General features: G+C 39.0%; 1 protein-coding gene across 50 annotated transcripts in view; it reads right to left on the reverse strand.

The window, feature by feature from the left end:
• Nucleotides 1-555: 555 nt before the first annotated feature.
• Nucleotides 556-26638, reverse strand: part of ABI2 (abl interactor 2) — a 59738-nt gene continuing 33655 nt past the window's right edge. For 3 of the 50 annotated variants that reach the window (XM_062498686.1, XM_062498657.1, XM_062498659.1), the window contains 8 exons: nt 25671-25847; nt 14962-15059; nt 14129-14275; nt 13109-13233; nt 9349-9507; nt 4898-4984; nt 4408-4581; nt 556-848 (listed from right to left, as the gene is read on the reverse strand). In XM_062498686.1, the coding sequence (XP_062354670.1) occupies nt 673-848; nt 4408-4581; nt 4898-4984; nt 9349-9507; nt 13109-13233; nt 14129-14275; nt 14962-15059; nt 25671-25847 (1143 nt within the window). In that variant the 3' untranslated portion in view covers nt 556-672. Of the gene's footprint in view, nt 849-4407; nt 4582-4897; nt 4985-8659; nt 8681-9348; nt 9517-12037; nt 12218-13099; nt 13234-14128; nt 14276-14961; nt 15060-19218; nt 19223-21934; nt 21953-25666; nt 25848-26638 lie in introns of all 50 variants that reach the window. The other 47 variants (XM_062498698.1, XM_062498675.1, XM_062498691.1 and 44 more) reach the window with 37 other exon arrangements.

The following is a 26638-nucleotide window of genomic DNA, read 5'->3' on the forward strand; positions in this document are numbered from 1 at the left end:
AAAGGTGAGTGAATGAAAGCTGGCTCCGTGTGCCCTGTGTCAGCCTATGTGTGCAGAGCAGCTGCTGAAGTGTTTATGCTAAAGATGCATCCAGCTATCTGGAAGTCAGTTACAGGAACGTCTCTGTGTAGAAATCCCAGTGTTTGCTAGCACATGACTGTTCTTCCAGCTGCACAGGAGTGTAGTGTAGAAACAGAAGGGATGTCCAATGGCCAGTAACCTTCACCACAAGCATTCAGGACATCCCCAGTGCCAGGAACTGCTTCCATCGGTAGTACCGTGAGGGCACACAGGATTCCTGAGACAGATCCCAAGACCTGTCAGAAGTCAGTATTCGAGTGAAGTATGAGCTAATCAACAAGTCTGTTACACCTGAATGGGTCAGCTTAATTCAAAGTCAGATAGCTCAGGACAGCCTCTGCTGGCAGCTGAAGAGCCATTTGTTCAAACAACTCAAATCACTATTGTCTTATCATGAGGGGGAAAAGGAAAAAAAAAAAAAAAACCAACAAAAAAAACAAACAAAAAAAAAACAACAAACCAAAGCCAAAAGAGTGGTTGTTACAATTATCCTTCATTCAGTTATACTGGATGGGGCCGCAGAGGCTGGTGGAGATCTGGGAAGCCCTGACAGCTCCTGCAGCAGGAGATGCAGTGTCCTGTCCTCTGTCTTCACTCTGAGTAATGCATGATCGACTCCACATAGTTCCCCGGGAACAGCCCTGTCACTCCGTTCATGACCCCCTCATACCAGCCATCATCATTTTTCTTGATGACGTAAATGATGGCACCTTCCTGAAATGAGAGCTCATCTTCCTTGTCCTTGGTGTAGTCATAGATTGCCACCACTAGGAGAGAATAGAAGAGAATGTGACATCAGGAGAGTTGGGGGAGGAGGAGGAAAATCCAATCACCCTCCCTCATCCAGGCACTGCCTCACCTGTTTGTGTGCAGAATGACCTGCTGAGTTTCTTCCACCCCCTTTTGTACAAGCTCATGCTTTGAGGAACATGAGCCAGGACTCCATTAACTCTTCTTTTCTTACTATTTCCAGACCCACCAGAGGAAGTGTCTAACTGCATGATAAACTTTAAGCATGGAATGATACAATGAGGTGTTTGCAAATCCCCATGGCTATGACCACTCAGAACTATTCCTACGTGTGCTAAACTGGATCTCAGCACAGCTAAGAGCAGGAAAACATGGAAGAGGGACTGCAGCAGGAGCTCTCTCCAGGCCACAGTATGAATGAGCCAAGGCTGATGTCCCAGACTTCCATCCACATTTAAATCTCTAAAGGTGCATGTGCCTCCCAATATCCAGAAGCCATTCCCAGGGCACACAGCACCAAGGTAGGTAAATCCCTGTTAGGAGCCATGAAGAAGAAAGGTGGAAATGTACACACACTGTATCAGGACATTTTTCTCACAGCTGTAGAATATTTTACTGATGGCACAAAAGCTGTTAGGAAAGGCAAAAAAACTGGACAAAGCACTTGGAAATATTAAACAGAACAGTCCTGAAATGACAGAAAATAGACATCAAATTGATACATTTTTTCCAATCTCAGTGCTATCATGTGTTTCATAGAGAAAGTTAGTTATGCCAGACTCTGAGTACTTTTACAAATACCATCAATCACTGCTTTGAGCACTTGGCAATGAAACATGCAGTGCTGCCACAAAGGGAAAAATAGTGTTGGACAGGGATCCTGAAATCTTGAACTGGGGATAGATGGAAGGATACTCTAAACTAAAGCAAGGATTAAAAATTAAGAGCATGTGTTCATAAATCCACTGTCCAAGAGTCCTAGTAAGCTTATCATTATTTTCAAAAGAGGTCATTTCCTTTTGAGGGAGCAAAGGAATCAACACAAACCAACACCAGGGAAATCTGGATCCAGAAGAGATTATAAAATATACCGATGAATCCCAGTGGAAAATCAGAGTATGTACAGATTTTTTTTTTTTTATCATGTGACCAGAGCATGTTTTAAAAACACATGTTGTTAGCTCTACCATTGTGCCAACAGTTGTTAGTTAACTTATTCTGTACAGTTTTAGACATAAAATTCTAAGCGAATAAAGCATCAATGGAGAAACAAAGATATTTTTAGCTTCAAAAATAAATGTATGAACACGTGATACATGCCATTTAAGTCCTTCAAAATCTTTTTCTAAGGGCTCTGAAATTTCTTTCTAGAGTCACTGTGCTATTTTTCTTTATTCTCCTGATGACAATGATAATCATCATCAGCCAAGGATCATGGTAACTTCCAATTCCTTTCTTTCTAACTTTTGCATGTACTTTAGTCCCTTTGGATACTGAATGGATTCATTATTTCATGATCTCAAGAAGGAAGCTCTAAAGTTTGTGAAGAAAATTTGCTTCTTGTTAAGCCTCATAAAATTTACCTGAAGCCTGGTTTGTTTTTACATCACCACTGCTTCCTCCAGCATGTTATGTGTGTACTGGCAACAGTTCTCTCTCTAAAAGGCTGTTTAATCCTTCTGTCTGTAGTCCCACCAGTTCAAGCTGTGAGCTTGTCACATGCCCCGAGTTATGAGGAGTCCAGGCCAGTATTGCAAGAAAGGCTCCAGATGAGACAGGAAGCAGCAATACTGACTCAGGAGGTGGCATCCTTCCCTGTCAGCCTGAGCCAGGGCCTCTTCTAGTTTCTGTCTGAATCTGTTTCAATGCAGTTATGAAAAACAGAATTACTCATTTAGGTTGATATTCTTCCAATCAATGGTCTTTGGCTCTTCAACAATTACACAGAGTTTGGCTGAACTCTGTTATATCTAACTGACCACAAATGCAGGCTAGGCTGATTATCCAACTGGAATCTGTGAACACACACCTTCTCTAAGTGGTGTAAGTGCAATTTTTCCTTCTGGATACCTGTTTCCATTTATCTGATTTGCAGAGCCAGGTCATTTTCTTATCTTTTCCTGCCACATATCCAGACAGAGAGCTCAATGGAAAACTGCAGTGCACATCTCTAGACACTGCAGGTTGGCTGTTGCTATTACAGTCACATGGCAGTGTCCTCAAGTTCAGCATCTCCAGCAATTATATCCTACTTAACATTTTCTCCATCTGTTCCAAATGGATCTGCTGTTCACTTCCACCCTCAGCTGCAGGCTAGAGCATATCTTAATGTTAAAGGTACCTCCCACACTGCTTGACCCTCTACACAACGGGGTCTCATTGAATCCCATTCCAATATACAGCAAACCTCTGTATCTGACACCTCTTTGGTGTCCCAGCTTCTACTGCAAAGGTCATCTACCCTAATCCTATAGAAGTGCTCTCATATGAACCTAAGTAGGAGAATGGTCATATCAAAAGTACAAATCCTAAGAATTGGGAATTCTATTTATTGAGGGTAAATGTGTTGGAAGAGCTACTTAGCTTCATCTGTTTTGTCCACTTCGAATCATGTGGCATGGAATACTATTTATAGGAATTTAAGAAGTTGCCAAAGTTTGCTGAATAAAGCATTATAATTCCCAGCAGTGTAAGTAACATATTCTTTGACTATTAAAGTCCTCTTTTAGTAAAAGGTTTCTCATTAATTTTAAAGCTTCAAAGCTAGCTACAAAAGCTTCACAGCCAAGAACTCCTCTCCCGGCTCCAGCAAGGCAGTCAGATTCAAGACATCAGCTGAGTAGAGCTATTCACATAACTACAACAGAATGCACACCTACGACAATACCTCAGTTTTTTCTGCTATCCTAAAACTACTATTTAATAGTTCTAAATATACTGAAAGCAACTGTATTTTCTATTCTTTTTAAGAGTGTTTCTAAAAACAGCCCAACCCTTTAGATGTTTTGGTCATCTAGTTTTAAAAATACAGATCAAAATTATGTTTTTGCATGGGTCTCTAAATCAGTAAGACAATGTTTGGCTTCTTACACCTTTGCTTGCCACAGAAAACATTTTCTGACTAAAAGCCTGACTTTATCTTATTTATATACTTTGTCTTATTCTTTTTAAGTTTATCTTTAAAGACTCCCCTTTACAGTTTTGCTGTCCCATGGCAGATGGAACAGATCTGTGTGTATATGCACCTATATAATCTATTTTAGTTCCCAAGCTCACGAAATCCCACAGGAAAGCAGAACAAAACTATCATTCAAATATCATTATTTCCTCAAATAGAAAGTTGTTTTTTAAGGCACGTGCACACCCCCCCCCCCCCCACCTCGCATTGGTATGAGATATTATAAACGCACATCAGGGCCTCTTCTTCCTTTTTTGCTACTGACTAAAATGCTGTAATACCAAATACTGGTATGAAGGGGTCGATGCAGACTCCATGTCCAAAGGCAGGATGGCAGGAGCGCGTACAAGAAGTTGTTACAAATACAGCCCTGCTGTCTCCTGCAGCTCCAAACCTACCCTTTTCTAAGTATGTCCTCGGTGCCCAAGGAGGGTCCTCCTCAGCATAGGGATCGCTGTACTCCACCACGGCTGCTTCCTCCTCCTCATAATCCTCTGGAGGTGGGGGTGGAGGTGGAGACTCATCAAACACTGCCTCGTCCACGGGCGGTGGTGGGGGAGGAGTATCTGAAACTGAAAATAACTACCAGTACAACCATGAAAATGTCCCCACAACCACGGTAGCTGCTTCAAGTAATATTCTCTATTGCAGTTAACTGCAGTGGGACCAACAGTTATAACTTGTGAAAATACACTAGAGACAGGAAAATCCAGAGTAGGAAGGACCAGGTACCTCCACAATATGGTTATTTCTTTTTCCCACCCTTCACAATTTCAGACAAACTTGTAGAGAATGCAGAATTTTGGCTATATACAGACAAATCTTTCATCAACTCAATCCAAAAGCCACATCCAGTAATAAAACAGCACAAGGAAGCAGCAAACTTACTGTTTTCTTGAACTCTGGCCACAAATCCCATTAGTGGTAACTGTGGAGTTACCTGTAGGATGGAGGGGGGAGGAGGAGCAAGGGATGCTGCCACAGAAATTAAAAAGAGAGGAAACCAGTTAGAAACACAACAAAGCAGCAAACAGGAAAGTAGACATTATCACCACTCAGACAGTGCAGCAGGCTGCCAAGAAGCCGAGATAAAAAGACTGACATTTAAAGAAAAATGGCTCAGCTGGTTTAAGCATATTCCTGATCCTTTCTTCAAGAATATTTCTCTATTTTTAAACTTTCCAACCCAGCTCTTTTTCATAACATTAAGAATTCATGATGAAGTATTCTTCTGATTTGACTATGAGATTCCCTTAAGATGAAGTTTCTTACTACAGATTATAGCACTCTATGAACAGACCTAACTAACAAATACATATCAAAAGGACTCTCTGCCTATAATTCTCTCCCTTCCAAATCTAATTGATATTTACAGAGGTGACTAAAAGCATCCATGAATCCCTAGTAATGAAAATGGATATTCCTCTTTTTTTTTCCAAGATGTAGGCCAAAAAAACCTCACTGAACGAGGCAGCTATTTTAGACAAAACAGAAAAAGATGCCTTTTGAGAACTGTGCAGATCTGAAAGATGCAACACTTCTGATCTGATTTACAGAGCAGAGCACACTGTGCTGCTGCCAAACCACAGGGCCTATTCCAGATGTGCTGCCTGGTTTCCTCCCCACCTGACTTCACTGCCCTGAACTCTGAACAGCCCTTTCACTGGTATCAGAAGAGCTCTCTTTGTACAATAAGAAGAGCTGCCTTTGTACAATATTTGTGAATTCCTAGTTAAAGAAGATGCTCTCAGCCGGTTGCAAATGCTGTAACACTGAACTGTGCTTTAAGCCTCTAATGTGAGTTTCAGTTATCTAGTTAAAAAAATCAGCTAACTAGTTTTATGTGAGTTTAGTATCCCTTTGAATAATGCAGCAAAATTATTTAGTCAAATTGCAAGATGATTTTTCAGACAGCACACCTTCGGAAAAGCATAAATAATAAATTTCTTGTTAGTATGTGGCATACAAAAAACACTGAACCATGTCAAAAGGAATTAAGGGGAAAAAAAGTCTATACCTCATGTACCAGTATATTTATTTAGCTACCAGACAGAACGAAATAAATTTCAGGCTAATTCCAGAGGTAGTAAGAAATCTGACAGGTATGACACAGCATTTTTCAGAATTAATTCACATTATAATAGCAAGAGAAAAGAGTTCCACAGCATTTACAACTTGTATCTCAAGATTTCTTCTGTTTGCTCATTCCAGTAACAACTACCTTAAGTGCTTTGAATTTCTTCTGTATTTACATTCACATTACTGTCAGAACCACACACCATAAAAGAAAAAACAGCAACCATCCTTTTTGTTGCAAAAATATCTTGTACCTCCATATAAAATAAGTTCCATTATCTCACCATTTAATTGATATCTCTTGAGAAAAAAATGAAATACATTTCTGATAACAATTTCTTTGACTCAAATGACATGACCTCAAGAGTATTTATTTCTTCAAGTGTAACCATGATTGCTGTGAAAAGACTTGGTCATGCATATTTTCCAAGCAGAAAAAGGGAACTCGAATTTAAAGTCCTACTGAAAAACAGTAATATTTATCAATTCAGCATCCTTGTCCCTGCTTTTTCAATTATATATGCTGTAAAAGTGTTTCACTTCAAAATGATTCCTCTGTTCAACATCATATGGATTCATACAATCCATACCTATCATAGGAGAGTACCTCCAGTTTCCTTGGTCTCTTCAGTGTATTTTGTTCATGAGCTATACATATTTCTTTGAAAGAAATAACAAGGCTTTTCCTTGTTAATAAATAAAAAAATAGATCACTCTGGACAAGCACACCAAACAAATAAAAAATATTCCCAGGTTCAGTTTGGGTTGTGTAGTTTAATCACAATGGTGATGCTAACACTAGCTGACATCATTCCTTGTCTATCTTAACCCCTGAGTCTTTGCACTGTGATTATCAAAATATTGTCTCTATATGCTATATAGTGACTCTAGTTTTGACCTTTATGAGGCAATACAATAAATATTTTATTACTAATTATTTTATTAAATGCATCAGAAGAACTTTACCTCTGCTGTATAAACAATTTTAAATGTTCTCTCCCATCTTCCTTCCATACTGATCACTGATAGATTTAATACATAGTTGCTGTAAATTAATTCAAAAATGCTCAAGAGCATCTTCCACGAGGCTGCTTCAGACTGGTAAGAATTTAGCTGTACAAATGGTGGGGTGCAAGCACCACAATACTTGCCCTGATTCTCCCACACAGTTTTTAGCCTGTGCTGAGCTCTGCATTGCTTAGATAATGATATCCAAAGTTGCAAGGTTAAAGCAGTTTGTTAGGTGGCTTGGCTGGCAAGAGTGGCTGTGGGACAGACATGCTGAGCTCACTTAGTCTCCATTTCTTAATATTTCCTCTTCAGTTGTTAAAAAAGGTCTCATCATGAAGCAGAAAAATTGTATTATCTAAAGTGGCATTTAACAGAACAAGGCAATGCAAGTACCCTTCATTCTCCTGTTGAGTGAATAAACAAACATGACTATGCCACCATTTTAAAAAATGGCAATGGAAATAACAGTACTGTGTTATTGCCAAATAACCTACAAACAACAATAAAGCCACAGCTGGCACCCTCCTCTGCCTCTTGTAAGGTCTCTCCCCTCTTGTTTTCTGCCTCTCTTCAGGAATACTGAGAAAAAATTGTGGCCTCTGTCCCATCACTGCTAAACCTGCTTCTCCCAGACACATGAGGGCCTCTGTTTTTAGGGCTTTCATCAATTATACATGCCTGAACATCCTCTCCTTTCAAGGTGAACTCCAAAAAAACCTTGGTTTAGTGTAACTGCAAAGCTAAGAAATTCTGTATTCTGCTCGTATATCCAAAAAAGTCTCTTTACTACAACTCCTTATTTATATTGTTTCAGATATGCCAGTATAACTGAAGCATTTTATTTGTGATTTACAGTTCAAATGACTGATCACCATAATCATTACCTTCTTTTTGGATGCACAGACTGAAACTGTGGTTATGCAATTTATTTTAAGTCTATTTGGCATCTTCTATGATAACCTATTAACAATGCAATGGCAGCTTGCAGAGAATTATCCCTTTGCTAAAGCAAAAAATGCACGGCGGTCATCAAAAACTTTCTGGATATATTGAAAATCGTCTTTATTGCAAAAATTGCATTATTGTAGTCCTGAAAGGTTTCTTTTGTTGCTATTACCCTTTCCTTCTTGCCTATTCCCCCCTTCAGCCTTCAATATGCACATAATGTGCTTAGAAAATATGACCTATTTCAGGCAACTGGGCTCCAATTTAGCACTACAGCCTCCTCCACTTCCCTGTGCCCAGCAGGACCTTTCATTTCCATTTCAAGCTCAGAATACAACCCACCCTGCAGGGTAGCTCACAAACAGTAACAGCCAAAATGATCAAATCTCTTAAATGCAGATTGCAGCATTTGACCTAATTCCAAGTTCAGTGCTCAATTTAAAAAAAAACAAATCAAACACCAACCAAAAAAGAAAAAACAAAAAAAACCAACCAAGCAACACACAAACACACACCCCCCCCTTCAAATCCCACCACAAAACCCCAAGATACTGTAGTAATTGCAAGTCAACACTCCACTTAATCTTGCTGGTATTAGGGCATTTCCTGACAAGAAACCATTAGCCTTTCTGCATCTTTCTGTAGCTTTTTCAAAAGAGAAACTCTCCCCTACTCTGGTACAAAACCCTCCTCTGTCCCATCAGAAGCACAGGAAGGAGGACTCCTTAGGTAAAAGGCTACTATGTTATGCTGACATATAAGACACTCGCTCCCCGGTAAGGTCTCCTCTTGCTTTGTAAGGCAGGTCACCCATCAAATAAAATCACTTGTAGGCTTCTTAGCAGATGACAGAGCTCCCTCACACCCAAACACCACTGGTGTCTCGGAGGGGTCTAGTGCTTGTCCCTCTGTGACAAATACAGCTGCCTGAGCCGTACTTTGCCCAGAAGGAAAATGCACACAAGATAAAGACTGATTAATGAAGAATCGGTGATCTGGTACAAAACTGAATACCCATCCCACACCAAAGCAGCACCATGCCACACGCCGAGTCAAGGACTAAAGCTTGTCTGATAGGGACTGTGACATCAAACATAAGTTATCTGGCAACAAAGCCGGCATTTTTTTAAGATCCTTGCCATAACGGAAGCTGAACACTCTGCACTTGCACTGCAGCTTTGGCACAGCTACCAGCAACATACAGAAAGTGCAAGGTCTGCAACGGAGACGGAACATAAAACTCCAGAGAGCTGAAGGTCGCCGAGTTCACCGCGGCCGAGTTCGGCGGAGCGGCCGAGCCTCCTTACCTGGGTTCTGGCTGTAGAAGGGGCCCCCGTTGATCTGGTTCTGCAGGCTCGTCTGCGATGTGATGGAAGGAGGCCGCCGATAGGGCAGAGAGCCCCCGATGGTCGGCGGCGTGTGCCGAGCCGCAGGCCTGTTCATGCTGTAGAACTGCACCGGGTGACCTGGGGCACACACGGAATGCCTTAGCACAGAGGAGAACGACGCCTGCCTTCCCTCTACCTGCATTCGATTTCAGAGCTTTGGAAAGGTTTCTGGCTCTTTATTTTAAGACAGTCTGCATCCTAGGGAAAGAGTCGGCCACTTCAGCTGCCAGACTGGCAGGACACCAAATGTTTCAAGAGCAATGCGAAACAACTCTCCCAACTGCCTGCACTCAGCACTGCTTACAAAAGTCAGCAGGAGAATGCAAAGGTGTTTAAGCTATGAATCTTCAAAATTAAAGAAAATAATATCTGGTTATCTGTTTTAAATAATGTATTACAGTAACTTCTTGCGAATTCAGTTATTTCTAAGCCTGCAAAGAACTCCCCAATACATCACAGTTCTGCAATTAAGGAATATACATGTAAAAAATAACTGCAAGCCATTTCCAGAATTCAAAGCTGTTACCTTCTGTAACTGACAAACACAGTACTACCTATCTTAGTGCCATTTAGAAGACATGCAGAGAATCATCTGGGGAGAAGAGAATGCTAGAAACTGCTAGAAGGATGGAATAAAGTTAAACTAAAAGACCCTCTTCAAGGGAGCTGTCAATTAAAACAACTCCTCAAAAACTTGCTCTGTATTTTCATTACTTCCTGTATTCAAGTCATTGATCATGAATCCCAGCAAGCAATAAATGAAGCAAGGTATCTTCTGTGCTCACATAAAATTCTCTGGATTTTATACTGTCTATTACAGTAAACTGGATTTATTATTCCCGTATGTGTTATTACACCCCACAAACTATTCTGTCTCCACCATTTGTCCTAGAAGCAAATTTGAGAGTTTGCAAGAAAACAAGGGAAGAAGGGATGGTCAAGGGATGGCCACTGTGGTTGAGAAGAGAAGTAAATACAGAAACAGAACTAAAGAATGTACAATTTTTTTAAAGCCTGCATTGTTCTTTATTATTTTTTTTTTGCTTGGCACAACTTCATACTAGGTCAGTAAATAAAAATGCAAGTTGCTTGCTCTGTTACTTGCTTGTAAGAGCAAAGGCATGAACTATGTCACATTCCCTCTGCTTTGTACCAATAATGTAGCGTACCATATTATAAACATGCACTTCTTACAGATAAGAAAGAATCCATTCTACAAAGGCCCATTTTTCCTGATGCGTCTTTCCAATGTGTGTGTCTCCCTCTCTCTGTTACTAAATGTACTTAAGGAAATTTGTGATGATTGGAGGGAAGGGAGGAGAGAGGGCTAAGAGGTTTTTTAAGGACCAAAAAGCTATGACTTCGTAAGTGGTGACCTATCCAGTCTCCTCTAATACTTTTAGAGAAGCCATATAAGCAAATCTCACTAATAAAGCAGGGGAACAAAAGATGTTAAAAATAGCAACTAACATGAAATTTCTCATATGAAATTGTGAATGAGAATTTACAGTCCTTAAAATATTAATCTTTGCTTGATTTTGACTTGTTAAAAATATAGAACCAACATGGCTTAAGAACTGGGATACTGACAGTGCCTCAAAAATGGAAAACTGTTTGAGGCCCCACATGCCACAGCACACTTTCATGAAAGTAGTTTAGACATCGGGATCATCTTCTGAGACCAAAATTCATCACACTTTAGAAACTTCTGGTCACAGTATGGATTCTAGTGTAAATATCTCCTAATTTTGGATGAGCCACAGCCCTTTAAACTACATGCAATTTCAAGAATGCTTCTGGAACCTGGTGCAGTTTTTACTAAGAGATGAACACTAATAAACACACAAATTAACTCCCACCCTTGTAAGCAGCCTCCACCATAATGTAAAGTAGCAAAGCATGCAGGTAGCTACACAGGAATTTGGCTGTCTGAAGGAGCTCTTCACACTGCAATCTCCTCATCAAAAGGTGATACAGGACAGTGTTATGGTCAGTAAGTGCTACACACTGCAACTTCAGCACATGAGAAAATGAAAAGTGTAGCACAAAAAAAGGAAGTTGCAACTTACACCCTAAGTACCACACATGAAAACAAACTGCTTTAATAACAGTCTGCATAATAAAAATTTGTATTTTACCTAATACTGGACACAAAACCCCTGGTCTTTTCATCAGTTCGTTAAAGGGAGACTTATCATTTCACAGCACTGAAGAAACCAGATACATAAATTATATATTTCTAGATGCACTTTTTAAAATCTCACTTATGAAAGAGAGTAATAAGACCCAGAACTATCAATGATGGTTCCTGCCAAACATAATTATCTATGAGGTTCTCAGTATCCAAAAAGAAATAAAATCGTGATTTAGTAAATTATGTAAATGTAAAAATAAAATTATGAAAATTCAATTACTGCTGTTAAAAAAATCAGCACACCTTGAATTGTTTACTGTAACCATGACCTTGTAGTTAGATATTAGCAGATATTTCTAGCTATAATTAAACTTTTTTTTAAATTATGAATCGCTGCTGCTGAAGTAACTTTGCAAAGCCTTGGATCATGATCACATCTGGCTTCATCTGCCAGCAGCTGGAGCAGACACTCACCTGCAGAGGGTGTGGAAGAAACAGCAGGGGGAGTTGGAGAGGTGAAGCCATCAGCAAGGGGCTGAGCTCCTGCAGCAGCAGCAGCATCTGGGGCAGCGGAGGAAGGGGCAGGAGGAGCAGGAGTGGGGGCAGGAGCAGAGGTAGCAGGAAGGGGAGAAGTGCCAGCTGAGCCAGCAGGGGCTAAGTGAAGAGAGGAGGAAGAGGTGGGTTAATAAGGAGATATGTTAGCAAGGATTAGAGAAAGCCTCTGACTATTCAGTGTTAGCTATTTATTAGCTGCACAGTATTTCAGAATGTACGAGATGAGAAAACAATGGATCTGTTAAAGAAAGGCTCATTCCTGTGTAGATGGTAAATGAGGGTCAAGCAAATCCACTCCTTTCCAGGTCTGAAGGGAGCACAACCCAAAACTTTTCAGTGAAAGCCATTACTTTTGAAAGATGTTTTTGCATTGTGTTATTTATTCTCAAATCTCTAGCTTGGCTGTATTTAGCTTTTGCATGAATTAGAAAGCAAAAAATATCCAGCTCTTTGTTTCAGAAGCATCATGTATTTTGCTGCAAGCCAACTGCAGTCTCTTCTTCACTGAAAAGGCTGAGCAAAGGAAAAAAGTACTAATAACACTTCCTACTTCTGGAAAGTCTGGGACCATTACATTGAACAAGTATCTCTCTGTGACAATTCAGGCTTGCATTGATGTACTCAACCTTTACTCTGTGCCTGCCTCTCATTCAATCTAATTTTCTAAAAACATGCTTCTATGTATCTGCACAAACAGCCAATGAAAAAACATTTATTTGCTTAAAAGGACAAGGGAGAAGCGTCCCTCAGCCCACTGAAAAAGGTGCCGTGTCCTACCTTGTCATGTGCAGGTAGCCAGGCAAAAAATTCTGATAAACACATTAATACATAAAAGGAACATTATGGCACATCAACACTCTCAGAGAAGATACTACTTGATTCAAGTTCATATTGTCAACAGCAATGAACTCTGGGCTTCCTTCCCTTGGAGTTTAGGAAACTGCAAATGCTCAAGTGAGGCAGAAAGAGGAATGAGAAGTTTCCATTCACCTGGATAGACACTAGGAGGAGATGGTGTGGGAACAGCAATGGGAACACCGACACTTCCACTTCCACTGTTCTCTCGACTGCTGCTCCGACTACTTGGGTGGCTTCCTCCACTACTGCCACTGCTGCTGTAAGAAACCAAAGTAACCGGGCCATGAATATGCTGCTGTTCACGCTGAAACCTAAGATCCCTCACAGAACATCTTACAAAATCAGAGAAGTATCAGGGAACAAGAATGATATAAACCTATAAAAAGCTGGGCTTTCCTGAAACTGGGCTTTCCAGTAAGTTAGCCTTAGTGAACTTGCCCAAAAGTGAAACACTTCCAGAACCTTGTTCAAAGCACATCATTCCAGAGGTATTAAGCCTCTACGGAGCAAATACAGACCTTTCTTCTGTAACTTTAAAACTTACAGAGTGCTTAGGCTGTGATTTGTATGCTTTCATATGAGACTACTAAAGCCTACAAGTTGCAAAATAGTAAAAATCAGATTTCTTATTCTTTAGGTCCACTTGTTAATTCACTCTCAAGTACTTCTTATGTTTAAAAAATAAAGATTCCAAGGAAAGTGTTTAGATCTACCACATCATGAAACCAATTATCCTAGAGAAAAAGACAGTCTTCTGCAGAGCCTCTGGTAATGCAGTTCAGCTTTATTCTATGTTAGAAGTTATCAATATTTCCAAAACATTATGCTACAATTTCAGCTATTCAATCTATAACATCCAAATGTTCAAAAACGTCACGTATAAGCATCTAAGCACCCCTTCATCATGTAGAAGGCAAGTTGTCTACAAAGTCTTCCCCCAGCTTGACAATGGCTTTGGTAAAATAGTATCATCATCTACCTCCTTGAAAGAGCTCCCAATGGCAGTAATTCATGAAGTACTCTTAAGTGGCAGCACTAGGGCTAGGCGAACAGGGGCTAGGCGAACGCTCTCCACACGAGTCCCTGCTGCGGCTCCGCTAGCGCTGCCCCTCCGCGCAGGCGACGCGCGGCTTAGCGCAGCAGGGCCGGTACCTGTAGGTGCGGTTGCGCTGGTTGACCGAGGCCGTTCGGACGGGGCTCTGCTGGGCCGGGGCCATGGTGCGCGTCGGGCTGGGCACGTAATCGTTGGGGACCACCGGGGGCCGCACCGGCTCCAGCGTGCGGTACGGGGAGTGCCGCCTGCAGCGCACGGGCACACAACAGCAGCGGGTTAGCACAGCGCGCGCAGACACTTCTCGCCCCTTCAAAGACAGCTACGTACTCATCACGAACGGGAGCTTAAAAAATAGAACTTTGCAGCACTTATTTTGTACGATGAGGGAAAAAAAACCACAATTAAGGATGTTCTTCGGTCTTCCTATGAGTAAACTCCGTGTTGCACATCCCATTCTTGTTTCAAAGGCAAGCCGTTATCTTGTATTAAAATAAAACGCCGTGCTCTGCCCGTATATGCATAATCACGCACCAGCAAACAGCATTCGTCCCACTTATAACATTTTCCTAAAGCCAAAATCAGGTTCATAAACTTCACAGGAAAGCACAGCAAAAATAATTAATGAACAGTGCCACGTCCTCGTCTTTCAGTTGTTTAGCACCACCTGCGAAAGCCACAGCTAATGACACCTGACTCTAAAGTACGTAAGTGCTCTGCGCTGAGAAGAAGGTTCCTGCAGGGAAAGGCTCATAATGCCCACTGTCTCCCGGCAGCAGCACGCTAACGTACGAAGACTTGATCAGTGTAAGAGGGGGCAGATTTAACACCTTGTGAATGGTTGAAGTAAAACCATGAAACCTCTCCCACTACAGAAAAAGAAAGAATCTTCCCTCTTTTCCCTTCTGTTCGCCCACTCAGTAACTGCACTTACCCAATAGTTCCTTTTCCTGACATTGGTGGACTGGGTGGCTTCTGGGTGGGTGGTGTTGTGCGAGGCAGCCCACCCATCTTCATATTCTGGGTGCTGACCTGCGTGAAAGAACGGGGAGAAAAAACGGCCTTCACTGAGCTCAGGGTCGAGGGGAGAGACACTGAGATGCCTTTAGCAATCAACTCTAAGTAGGGGAAGGTTTAAACAAACAAAAAAAAAAATTGAGAGGCCATGCGTTTTATATGCAATTTCCACTCTGCTAGAAATCAAGAGTTGCGCTCAAAGGACTCTTAATTACATAGTTTTTAGAAATTGTACAAAAAAGTGAATTTGCCTTCAGGCTATCACATAAACATTAAATCTCTGAGAATACAGACACTGTACCTAACTTGGCTGAACCTCCCAGTCATCCTTTGAGAAAAAAAGCAGTTATTTCACATGGCACTACTGAATGGTAAATTTGCAAAAATATTTTTCAATACTGTTTAAAAATACTAAGGCTTATCTAAAAGGCTACAATTTAATGTGATTTATACAGATATGGAGAAGTCAAAGCAATCTATAAATATGATCCATAATGTTTTAATGTTTTCACAGCTTTTAAAAACTTTTAAACATATTTACTTAAAATATGTAAACATACAGAGAAAGCTATTTTGAGAAAAAATAGAAAGGTGCATTTTTTCCCCCCTATTAAATCTGTAGCAATTTCATTTCTGACAGTTTATAAATAAATGGACAGGGAGAAAAATATTTAGCAGTGACGTGATATAACTGTGGTTGTCCACTTCTCCTCTGTCAGGTTAAAATACTCATGAAGTAAATTTTATATAAAATAATTTACTCTAACTTCTTTCAAAAACTCATCTACATTCCTGACTGATTGATTAATCTAGGAATTGTAAACAGTTGTTACCAACGTGCATTTTGCTTCCCTGTAGTCTGCCAGCCAAGCAAAATTCCCTCGACGCACACATCCTTACAGGAATCAGCACACGGTCTGCTTACAAAACAGCTCAGATTTACAACTGCCTGAGCCATTGCTCAGACCCAGAGATACTCAGCAAACCTAAACAAGTGTGCTTACAACCCTCTCTGTTATCCTGTCATGCTCTGTCTCACAGAGTTTCTTCTTTCTAAAATGTTAAGTCCTGGCTACGGCTCCCACCTCCCATAGAAAAATGAAAACAGTCATCAAGGCACTCAGGAGTATTTGCAAACATCGTTGAAGGCAAATTACTCCTTCAAAATTTGACTCTAACAACTCACTTAAAACCTAGACAATGTTTAGATTAGTGAATTGATAAATATTGACAACAGGGTGAAGAGCAATATGTTCAGTACTCCAGTCCACTGAAACTTGATTCTCTGGTTCTAAATAATCCCAGTGCTATCACATTTTCAATCTGCAGGGAGGAAAAGAAAACCCAAGCATTGGAAGGGGTATTTTATCAGATTCAAAATCAGATGTTTGGAGTTAGTTGTGCAAGAGTACTCTGTAACGTCAATTTATGACAAAATTATTTTGCACGGCATTATAAAGTCCTTTAAGCCAACTCGAAGCAACAAGAAATCTAAAGTTAATTCAAGTGAGAGATGAGGTAAGCACTGAACTACAACTACTTGAAGGGAAAAGGGAAAGTGTAAAATGAAATGCATTTTATTCTATACACGGAACATTTAAGAAATAGCAAAATCTGAATTTTTTTTTAAAGTTGCAGCACCCCCTGTATTTCCTCTCTCATTAAACATGCCTGTTTCACCCACTTACCTATTTGAGTTTTCAAAAAAGAAAAAAAAAAAAGCGACTGAATTGTCAGTGGCTGTATTTCAAACAGCCCCCTCAGCTTCTGCTTCTGGATGTCTTTAGATGACAGACCAATCTGTGTGCCCCTGAGTAGTCCATTTAGGGGTTTTAACTGCCTACACTATTGTTTCTGATGAGATGATGCAACCACTGGCTATCACTTTACAGTTTATATTAAATTCCATATATTTAATACAGATAATGCTATTGTTTTATATACAATGACTGCAAGAAGAAAAAATAACCTCTAGGCATCCCTAGGGCTACAGCTACATGAAAAGAAAAGATGGCTGAGGCGGAGGATGCTGGAACATCACACTGGTACAGCCAGAAGTGGAGGCAACACTCACCTCACTAACACAGTGACTGCTTGATATTTTCATTAACACTGCAAATACACAGATCCTTGACAAAGGATGGGAAGAAAGCTTTAGAAAATGTGGCCAAAAAAAAAAAAAAAATCCTTTTTTAGCCCAGGAACTTAACAAAAAGAAACCATCCTTAAAAAAAAGCTAACCTGAAAGATGAGGAAATTCACTGACAGGTTTAGTTTCAGGGTCTTGGAAATGACTTTTCAACATTGAAATTGAAATGTTCAGAGAACAAGTAATTAAAATTTACAGGGTTGTCTTCAAATCTGACAGGACTGATGGCTTTAAGATCAGCTTCTCTAAGTTAAACAACCCTGTGCAAGTAACTTACCCTTTGACTTACTGCCAAATATTCACAGAAGATAAATTCAAAAAATATAATTATTTCAACAGTTCTGATCAAAATGGACAGATCCTTGGAAATAAAAGCATGAAAGATGCTAAAAAAAAAATCTAAAATTGCACCAATTACAACTGAGATTAAAACATTGTAATATATACAGCTGTCTCCTTCTATAATTTTTACTGGAGGGGGAAGGAAGGCCATTAATGCCCCCTCTCCGCCAAGGTTTGCTGTATTGCCTTTTCTATTTTGCACATATAGTTGTAAACACAGTTTCCATACACAAATCCTCACCCACACACATCCCTCTTACAAACATCTAAAATCTGAAGCAACCACCAGAACTCAAGGTCACATTTGCATTCACGGTCGAGTTGAAAAATATCCTTTTTCTGGAGTAAGCTGGTATTTGACAGAAGTTGCACTGTTTCAGACATCATTTCCCCTGGTTCTGCACAGCTGGAACTACCCAGATGCAGCTGATTTAATAAGAGGGTGAAAGCAGAGGAATGATTCTGTCTGATGGTGGTTTGTTTGACTGCAGGACCCCACAGGGCTGGGGCTGATTTCTAGTTTAAATCTTGCAAATCATTTTAAGAAAATGCATAGCAAAAGAGAGCTGAGACCAGAAAGACAAAGCACTATCTGTCTGCCTTTGCTCACAACTGCACAGTTAACCAGCCAACCACTGTGTTTAGAAAAGGAAAACAGTAAGAGAGGCAGTAATGACTTGGGCACAAAGCTCAAGAGAAAAAACACAGCTGACTGATGTAAAAGCAGGAAGACAAACCAAGACAAGTAGGGCACAGTAGCTGTGCCAAATGCATGCAGGGCAAAATTTATTTTCAAATAAATTTTTTTTATTCTTTCATATTAGAAAAAAAATGCAAAAAAATATTATCAACAGAAGTTGTGGAACACCAAATAATTCTAACGAGATCTTGGTTAAAGTTGCCCTTTTTTTTTTTTACTGGATACCTTGCAGAAGCTTTTTATAGAGGAATTAGCAAGCACTTGCACCACAGAAAAGTGGTAAGCTGTAACTTTGTCAGCACTGGAGCTGGAGTTGGATGTTTTGCTGAGGAAGAAACCACAGAAACTACTTAAAAAGCAGATCCTTGGTAAGTAAGACATCCCAGAAAATGCTCTGGGATCCAGCCCCACAGTAACAGCTGTAAAATGAACTGTAAAGAAATGGATCCTGATGGACCATTCTGTTTTAAAAGGGTACAATAGTATTTCATCCAATATTTTTTATTACTGAGCTACAGGTTTAGAAAGGTACCATCTAATGACTTCAAGACACAATATGGCACTGACTAGAGCACTCAGCAAAACTATCCTCTTAAGTTTAATTCTTTAAATAATTGTTTTAATTAGCCAATTCCTATTTTTGGAAACTAGTTTCTCATAAAATCCAGCGATTAAAACACCATCTTATATGGTCCTGCATATGACCAAGTTTTCTTCTTAGTTACATTTTTATCAGCATTTAACATACTGAGTTTCTTTAGCACTCTACTGTGTTAAGAAATTTATACTGAAATAAATTGGCTAAAACTGATACATTCTGCCATTCATTCAATTTAATTATTGGGAATATCTTCACAAGTGAAAAAAAAAAAATCACTGGACAGGAAGTGCAGAAATACATAGTTGGTCAGACATGAAAGCTGGTCAAGAGACTGCAAAAACTATTTGCATCAATTTCCTGCATTTATACAGACATGAGGCACTTACCTGCAAGAAAGCAAGCAAGGTGGGCTTTTTTGGGGGGTTGGTTTATTTTTGGTTGGTTGTTCTTTTCCCCCCAAAATCCTGAATAACAGATATTCAACACAATCAAACCTCAGGAGGAGCTAGTTCTAAAGCTGGACACAGCCAGTGTGGACACAGTTTTTAAGTGGTGCTTTACATTCACATTGTATTTTCTAGAACTTTCAGGATGTCCAAAGAATAATTTTTTGCCCAAAACCTAGTAAGAAAAAGTGTCCGGTCAATGATGCTTCACGGATTATATTCAGAAACTTCAGACAGTTCCTTGACCTTCTTGAGCAAGATTTTATATCCAATTACAGGAAAAAACAACCCAAGGCTGAATGACAACTCCCTTCCCATGCCTTGCTTCATCTTGTTAACACCACAGGGATGATGAACTGATTTTTGGCCCATCGTCTGCTACCTCAAAGTACATTTCTTTTCAAGATGTGCTCAGCCACTCAACTACTTACTGTGCATGTCTAATCAAGCCACTTGCTTGCCAGCTCATTAACCAGTTTATATGGAAGTGAAATGTATAAATTTCAACACTGATTTGGCAAATGATCACAAGTAGAAGCTTCAGCAAGTGAGCTTACTTGTTTTTATCACATCCACACATGTAAAGTAATTGAAGAACCAAGTCTGGTGAATACAAAAAGGCTGAAATGATTGAGTTTTTGATTTCAATTGATTTTCCTCAGCCTTGTAACTAAAATTTTCTTCAAAATCTGTTTAAAATTTCAGTTACTCAGACACAAATCTAATGCTACAGTCAGTCAGTTTAATATTATAGCTGTTAGGTAAGGCTAAGGGTTTTTTTGGAGTCACAGAAAAGAAATGCAAGCTGAACACTTCATATCCAATCACTTTTAAATGAAGTAAAATAGCCACTCCCAGAGAACTGGGGTTACTAGCTGCTTTTCAGTCTTCTTTCAGCCTGATGCACAGTGACTACAGTGAGACAAATAACAACTCAGGTCTACTGAGATATGCTGCACTGCTTTTTGCATTTTTTTGTTTCTTCTTTTAAACCCTCATGTTTTCCCAGTGAGAAGTTGACCGACACGTTTGATTCTTAAATCAAATTTCTAACTGGGTTCACTCTAGTAAATAAAGAAATGGTGTTATAACAAAAAAAATTCACTCCAACCTATAAACAGAAAAAAATATTTACACTGAAAAGCTGTAGAAACTCTTATTGCTACTTCAGATAATGCACAGATACGTCAGTTCACATATTATCTATAATTAACCAATTTTAAAGCTTTTCTTAGGACAGCCATTATTACTTTATAAACTGCAACTGCAGGGAGCAACAAAGAAAACTGAGTTTGCAACTTGTTTTTTAAGAACACTGAGAAAACTAAAAACATCCAATATTAAGTGTGTCCAGAATAAGACATATTCAGCATCAAAACTATCCATTTTATGTAAACAGACAATAAAAAAATCAGAGGGGAGGCATATTTTGCCATTCTCATATTAAAAGCATGTAAACACTAAGTGAGTTGAAATACTGTACACCTCACACACCTTTGTAAAAATAAATTTCAAATGACATGTGAGAGTTCTCTCATAAATATCAGAGATGCTACATACACTTAAATACTTAACCAAAAGTACCATCTGTCCAATTTCACAGGGAGATCATTATATACTGATTTTAAAGGCAATTTCAAGAATTTGCAGGATTTTCTTTTAGCTTTTTCCAAGCATAGAAAATACTTGATGTCAACTCGGAACTTCCTTTAATTAATATATACACTCTACATATTGGCATTCTGTGTTCTAAAATACAGTTCCCTCATTACAATGGTGATGCCTGCTACTAAAAGACTTCCAGTCCCTCTTTCCCCAAACCAGCTACACTTTAGGAGGAGATCATCCTACTCAATAAAGGCTATAACCTATCTATTAATTAATGTACTATGAACTCTACCATGGTATCATGTAACTTAATTTAACTGCTTGTCTAATTGATTTGATGCTTTTAATTGCTGCTTCTGCAGCCACTAATACCACTAAGAATTTGACATACCTCAGCCTGAATCCTTTGATGCACTATTCATGTAATATTCGACTAAATAAATCACTTATCTTGTTGTTTAACAGTTAAAAATTTTACACAATTCTGAAATTTCTGGAAGTTTCCATAGATGAGTGCCTCTGAGTATTTAAGCACTGCTATCAGTTTCTGAAAAAATTAAGAATACTGCAACTTTAAAAAATAATATACAGATTTGAATTTGTTACACACCTTTGGAGCTCATTATTGGAGCCATCTCACACTGAAACATTAATCCAAATCAAACCGTACTTACACCGTATATAGGATAAAAAGAATATTACACAGGGGGAGGCTCATATTCACCTGCTATCTAGTCCGTGTATATTTTTGCCTACACAAGGCTAGCACAACATCCCTCCCTCGTAAATGATCTCCTAAATATGCTGAGGGCAGCTGATATTTTACCACAAAGCTTTTAAAATTAACTGTGTTAACTTCCTTTCATATACACACCAATTTATGTCACAAAATGCTTATCCACAATGAGTTACTCAACAGAAGTTCTGCGACACAGAAGGGAGAGCGGGTGTTGTTTTAAACAATCAGTAGCATTGATGTCAATCATCTCCCCGTGTGTAATAATCTCAGAAGAAGAATGGAAATCCAGCCCTGGGGTTTCTTACCTTAAATCTAAGCAACCACTTAATGCATAAATGGAGCAAATAAAAGAGGTAAGGAAAAAAAGCATTGAAAGGTTAGTTGGAACTTCAGGATATGAAGAGAAAGGAAAAAAGAAAGAAAAAAGTTAAGCATTCAGCATTAACAAAATAATGTATCAGTAGATCATAGAAAGAGTGGTTAAAGCAGAATGCCATGAACAAAAGATCTTCAAGCTGAAACTTCTAATATATATTGACCACAAAGCCTTTAAATTATTACTTTAAAATTAACATTCAAATGCTTGTACACTGTTTACTTAAGTTATTACAGTGCTAACAAAAAGGCAGCTTCTTTCAAAATGTATCACGAAGATCTAGATGGATTAACTTCAGAGATTAATTAATTTGAGCTGTCAAAGACTAGCCTTCAAAATGAGCCCAAGCTCATTTAAATTGTTTACATGCATTAGCACATTTACAGGTAGCTGAAATGGAAGCTTCTAACATAATAAGCTAATGTATGTTCTTTTCTAGAAAATGCTGTTCATTAACTCGATGCCATGAGACCTCTCCTGAACAAAGATCAAGAGCAAATCATTACATCTTGTAAGAAGTACAGCACTTTTTATGGATACTGTACCACATATCCACATTTCCTAAAGTATAAACTGACATTAACCAACAGCAAAACCTTACTTTAAAACCTAAGTGCTAGTGTTTTGACACTAAATTCTGCATCTTACTGGCACAATACCATACATCTTCTTTCTCCATAAAAAATTCTTGTTAAATTACTTGTCTTTCCCTTTGAATGATCTTTAGTTGATGACTTTTAGTTCAATTCACACAAATGTGTCATTAAATTTGTTACACTTTCTGCAGCAAATATTCAGGTAAATATTTAAATATTCAAGTAAATAATTATTTAAATATTTGTATAAACAGTGGAGCATCCAGAGTGACTGATTTGTTGCATCAATTCAGGAGGGACCCCGCTCTACTAAGAGGAAGCACTCCTGTGAAAATCTCCTGTCCTTGAGTTTAATTCAGTGGATCTATTAAGCAATATGGTCTCTGCCTCGCAGAGCTACACTGGAAAACCTGGTCCCCCTGTGGTGGCCACAGTGGTCAGCCACACTGGCAGGTCCATCTGCAGCGACCTCAGCAGCACTGCCTGGTAACTCCAGTGCCTTAATGCACACCTCTCTGAAGGGAGCACTTCTTGTTTGCCCAGTCTCTTGACCAAAGAAATCTTTGGTGGGAACAACAGGTTGGAAGACTTTGTAACTTGGGAAACACTTGAAAAAAACTGAAAGCAAGTCTGTTTCACACAAAAGATTCTTTTGATTTTTGCAGCATTGTAGCTTCAGGGAGGGAAGATGAGGAGGGACTGCTGGGATGATACAGAAGCACTTGAATTCTCTCACATCTATTTAAAAACCATACTATATAGAGCAACCCTGCCTGAACATCATCTCCACTACGCTTCAAATTTCTGAATGGGAGGAATAAGATGCTTAAGGGCCTGTACCACTTCTCTCAGCACAGCATACTGAATTTCTCAGCCAAGAATCCTCCCTTTTACTCCTGTATTATTCTGTCCATCTTTCTCAGGGGTTGCAATGAATGTCTGCTGCATCAGCATTCTGCCTGTCCTGAAAATACGTAATTCTGGGTCCAAGTACTGGAGCAGAAGCGCTTCAGCAGAAAAAGGACAAAGCATGCAGACTGAGGAATCCTGATGCTAACTGAAACTTCAACGCTGTTTATGCAGCAACTCCTTCTGAATGCTCACTTGAAGGGAAAAGTATCACAGCTCAAACAATAAAGAGCTATATATAGGCAAATTTAAAGCTTCTACATGTTTTATTTGTTTCTCTCTGTTCTACAGCCAGAGCTCTAATAAACTAATCTGTTATTCAAGTTAGTAGTTATTCAAGTAGTTATTCAAGCAGAACAAAAACAGGTTCATAAGCACAACTGACCACCTTTTCCCCATCAGCAAGAGAGCTGTTCTTTCTTCTGTCCTAAACACAGGATTAACCTGATTAGAACTCATTTACAAACTTAAACATAGCATGACTTCAAGTTCTCTGATTATTGTTTCACAAGTACACAATGCCTCTTCATTTTCTAGATAAACATAGTGCATGGTAAATATCATTTAAGTCTATCACAAGCATAACGAATGGATGTAAAACACACTCAAGTCATCATCCATTTGATGAACTATGTTCTTTCAGAAGAATATAATTCATTGCATCTTAGTATGACTGCTACATCGAGGTAAGTGGGATACCAATTACAGTGATTTAGAGGCAGTGCTAAATAAGATTGTGCTGCAGAGCAATTAAAAACTATTCTTCAATGAGTTCTAAAACAATCTCCCCTAAAACAAAAAGTGATTATTAAAATATTAGCAAGAGCAATCCTACAGGTTAATATGCTCCATCCATACCCAGAAGGAAATCTGCTGACCTACATAAATTCAAAATTGGTAGCAGATTTTAACACATGACTGGTAAAAGTTTCCTGGTCAAAACTGTACTTATTAAAATTTGGTATGCTTTTTTGTTTGTCCTTTATAAAATCTGTTCAGAGGTTGATTCTTTGAGTAAGAAATGGGGGGAAGGAGACTTGCTATTAATAAACAGGGTGTTGAAAAGACCTTAAGTAAAATTGCTTGGGAGATATTTAAATCAAATTGATCGGAATTTGAATTTTAGAAGTTAGGTTAAACCACTTACTGCCATTTAAATGGCCACCAAGCAGACAAATCAAATAGGACAACAGAGATAACCTAATCCAGTTACAAGTCAAGCAAAAGAAATTCTGGTGTACTTTGACTGGAAGAAGCATCTTACCTTACTGCTACTTAGCAGGTTTACAGATTTGTTAGTTTGCCTTGCAAAAAATGACATCACTTTGTGTTATTTACCTTTCATTTCCTGGAACTTTAATACTGTCAGTGTTCTCATTTCCGTACTTGTTTTCCTGGCAGCACAAGTTAACAATGAGCTCACACCTGCTATGACTGTGTTTATATTCAGGATGTGCTTTTAAAAATGCATATCTGACCTCAAACACATCACTGCTGCTGTGTACATTGATCTAATAGCCATCAGTTGTGTCTCAGTCTGATCTCTGCCCCAAAATTCCTTCTTTTTTTCCTAATCTTGAAAGGAAAAACCAGCTGGCTTTGAACTTGGCAGTAATACTCCCATCCCAAAACCCCATATAGCACAAAAGTTGCAGAGAGCTCCCTTTAACAAAGCACGTCACTGGGTTTGTGTATAACTGACCCTGGCAGAAAGAAGGGAGCCCATAACACTTCTCATGCAACCCCTTCCTTTGCATGAATGTCAAAGTAAACCAGTGGCAATTACAGCTGGATCACACTCTGTGGTGCTAATTCAGGCAGAAAAGTGATGGTCATTAGCCCTTCAGTCCCCACGTATATCCCTGGCAACTGACCCAAACAATAAAAGCAGCATCACAGTTGATATTCAGAAGCATTTTAAAAGGTGAGACTCACAGTCCCAATTAGAAATCAGATTCAGTGAGTTTGAAACATTTAGAAACACTGGGGCAAGAGAAGGGGAAGGGACAACTGGAAATGGGACAGGACTCCTCTCCTGTTTATAGACACATTGTCCAGGCAAGGAGAAACTGGTATATTACCATGAAAAGCATCAGGTTATTCTGAAAATATACAAAGACAATGAATTTGCAGTTTGGCTGTTTTAACAATATCACCTACCTTCACTCCATGTCCAATATCATCTAGAATTGTATAATCAATAGGTTTCCTGATGTAGCGAACTGGTCGCTCCAAGTTAGCTGGTGCAATGATTTTGTGAGTTCTTGAGGTGTTTTTGTTTGTAGTCAAGATACCAATTTCTCTTCTAGCAACTTTCTCTTTGTGAATGTCCACCGTCTACAAAAGACGCAGTGTATTTACTAACAGTGGTATGCATTGGAATACAGAGTCAGTATTAAAAAAATTAAATCAGTTCTAATGTTCTGAAGATCTCTACACTGTACTAAACACATCACTACATATACTTGATTACATCATCTTTCTTCAACTTACTGCTGAATTTGCCACCTCTAAAGCCACACTAATAGCTGGGGGTTCTTTGGGTTTTCTGTTACCCTCGTTCTTTCAGTTTCACAAAATCCTTTCCATTCTCACTAGTGCACATCAATTTACTGACACTGTTTTATATAAGGTTCCTTCACTTACCCTTTTTTATTTTACAACTGCTCTCTAAGCTTGTCTTTCACATGGGCTTCAACTAGATGAAGTGTAAGGATGCCTTCCCAAACCTTAATTTTAAGACCAGAAAAACATACCATAAGCAAGTTTTCTTACATTGTAAAAGTCTGATAAATTAGGACTGGTAAGCCTGTGATAGAATAAAATTTCACTTAGACAAACAGAGAAAGTATTTTGGTCATTACAACTTACTCATCACAAATCAATGATTAGATTTTAGAATGTGTTCCATACTAATTTATCCACAATAAAGCCAAAGTTAAGCCCATTGTCTTCCCTTTGGATGCCGAGGACAAACATTGGAAATCCCTTCCTTCATATATTAAAATCAATACCACAGGAGAATCTATGGTGTAAAACAAAGTTCTGCTGACAATTCATTGCCTAAAAACATGTACAGAATCTTGTTAGGTAACAAGAGTAAGAAAAGCCTATCAAAAAGTCCATTT

This window comes from Cinclus cinclus, chromosome 9 (assembly GCF_963662255.1).
Source record: "Cinclus cinclus chromosome 9, bCinCin1.1, whole genome shotgun sequence".
NCBI classification, from domain to species: domain Eukaryota; kingdom Metazoa; phylum Chordata; class Aves; order Passeriformes; family Cinclidae; genus Cinclus; species Cinclus cinclus.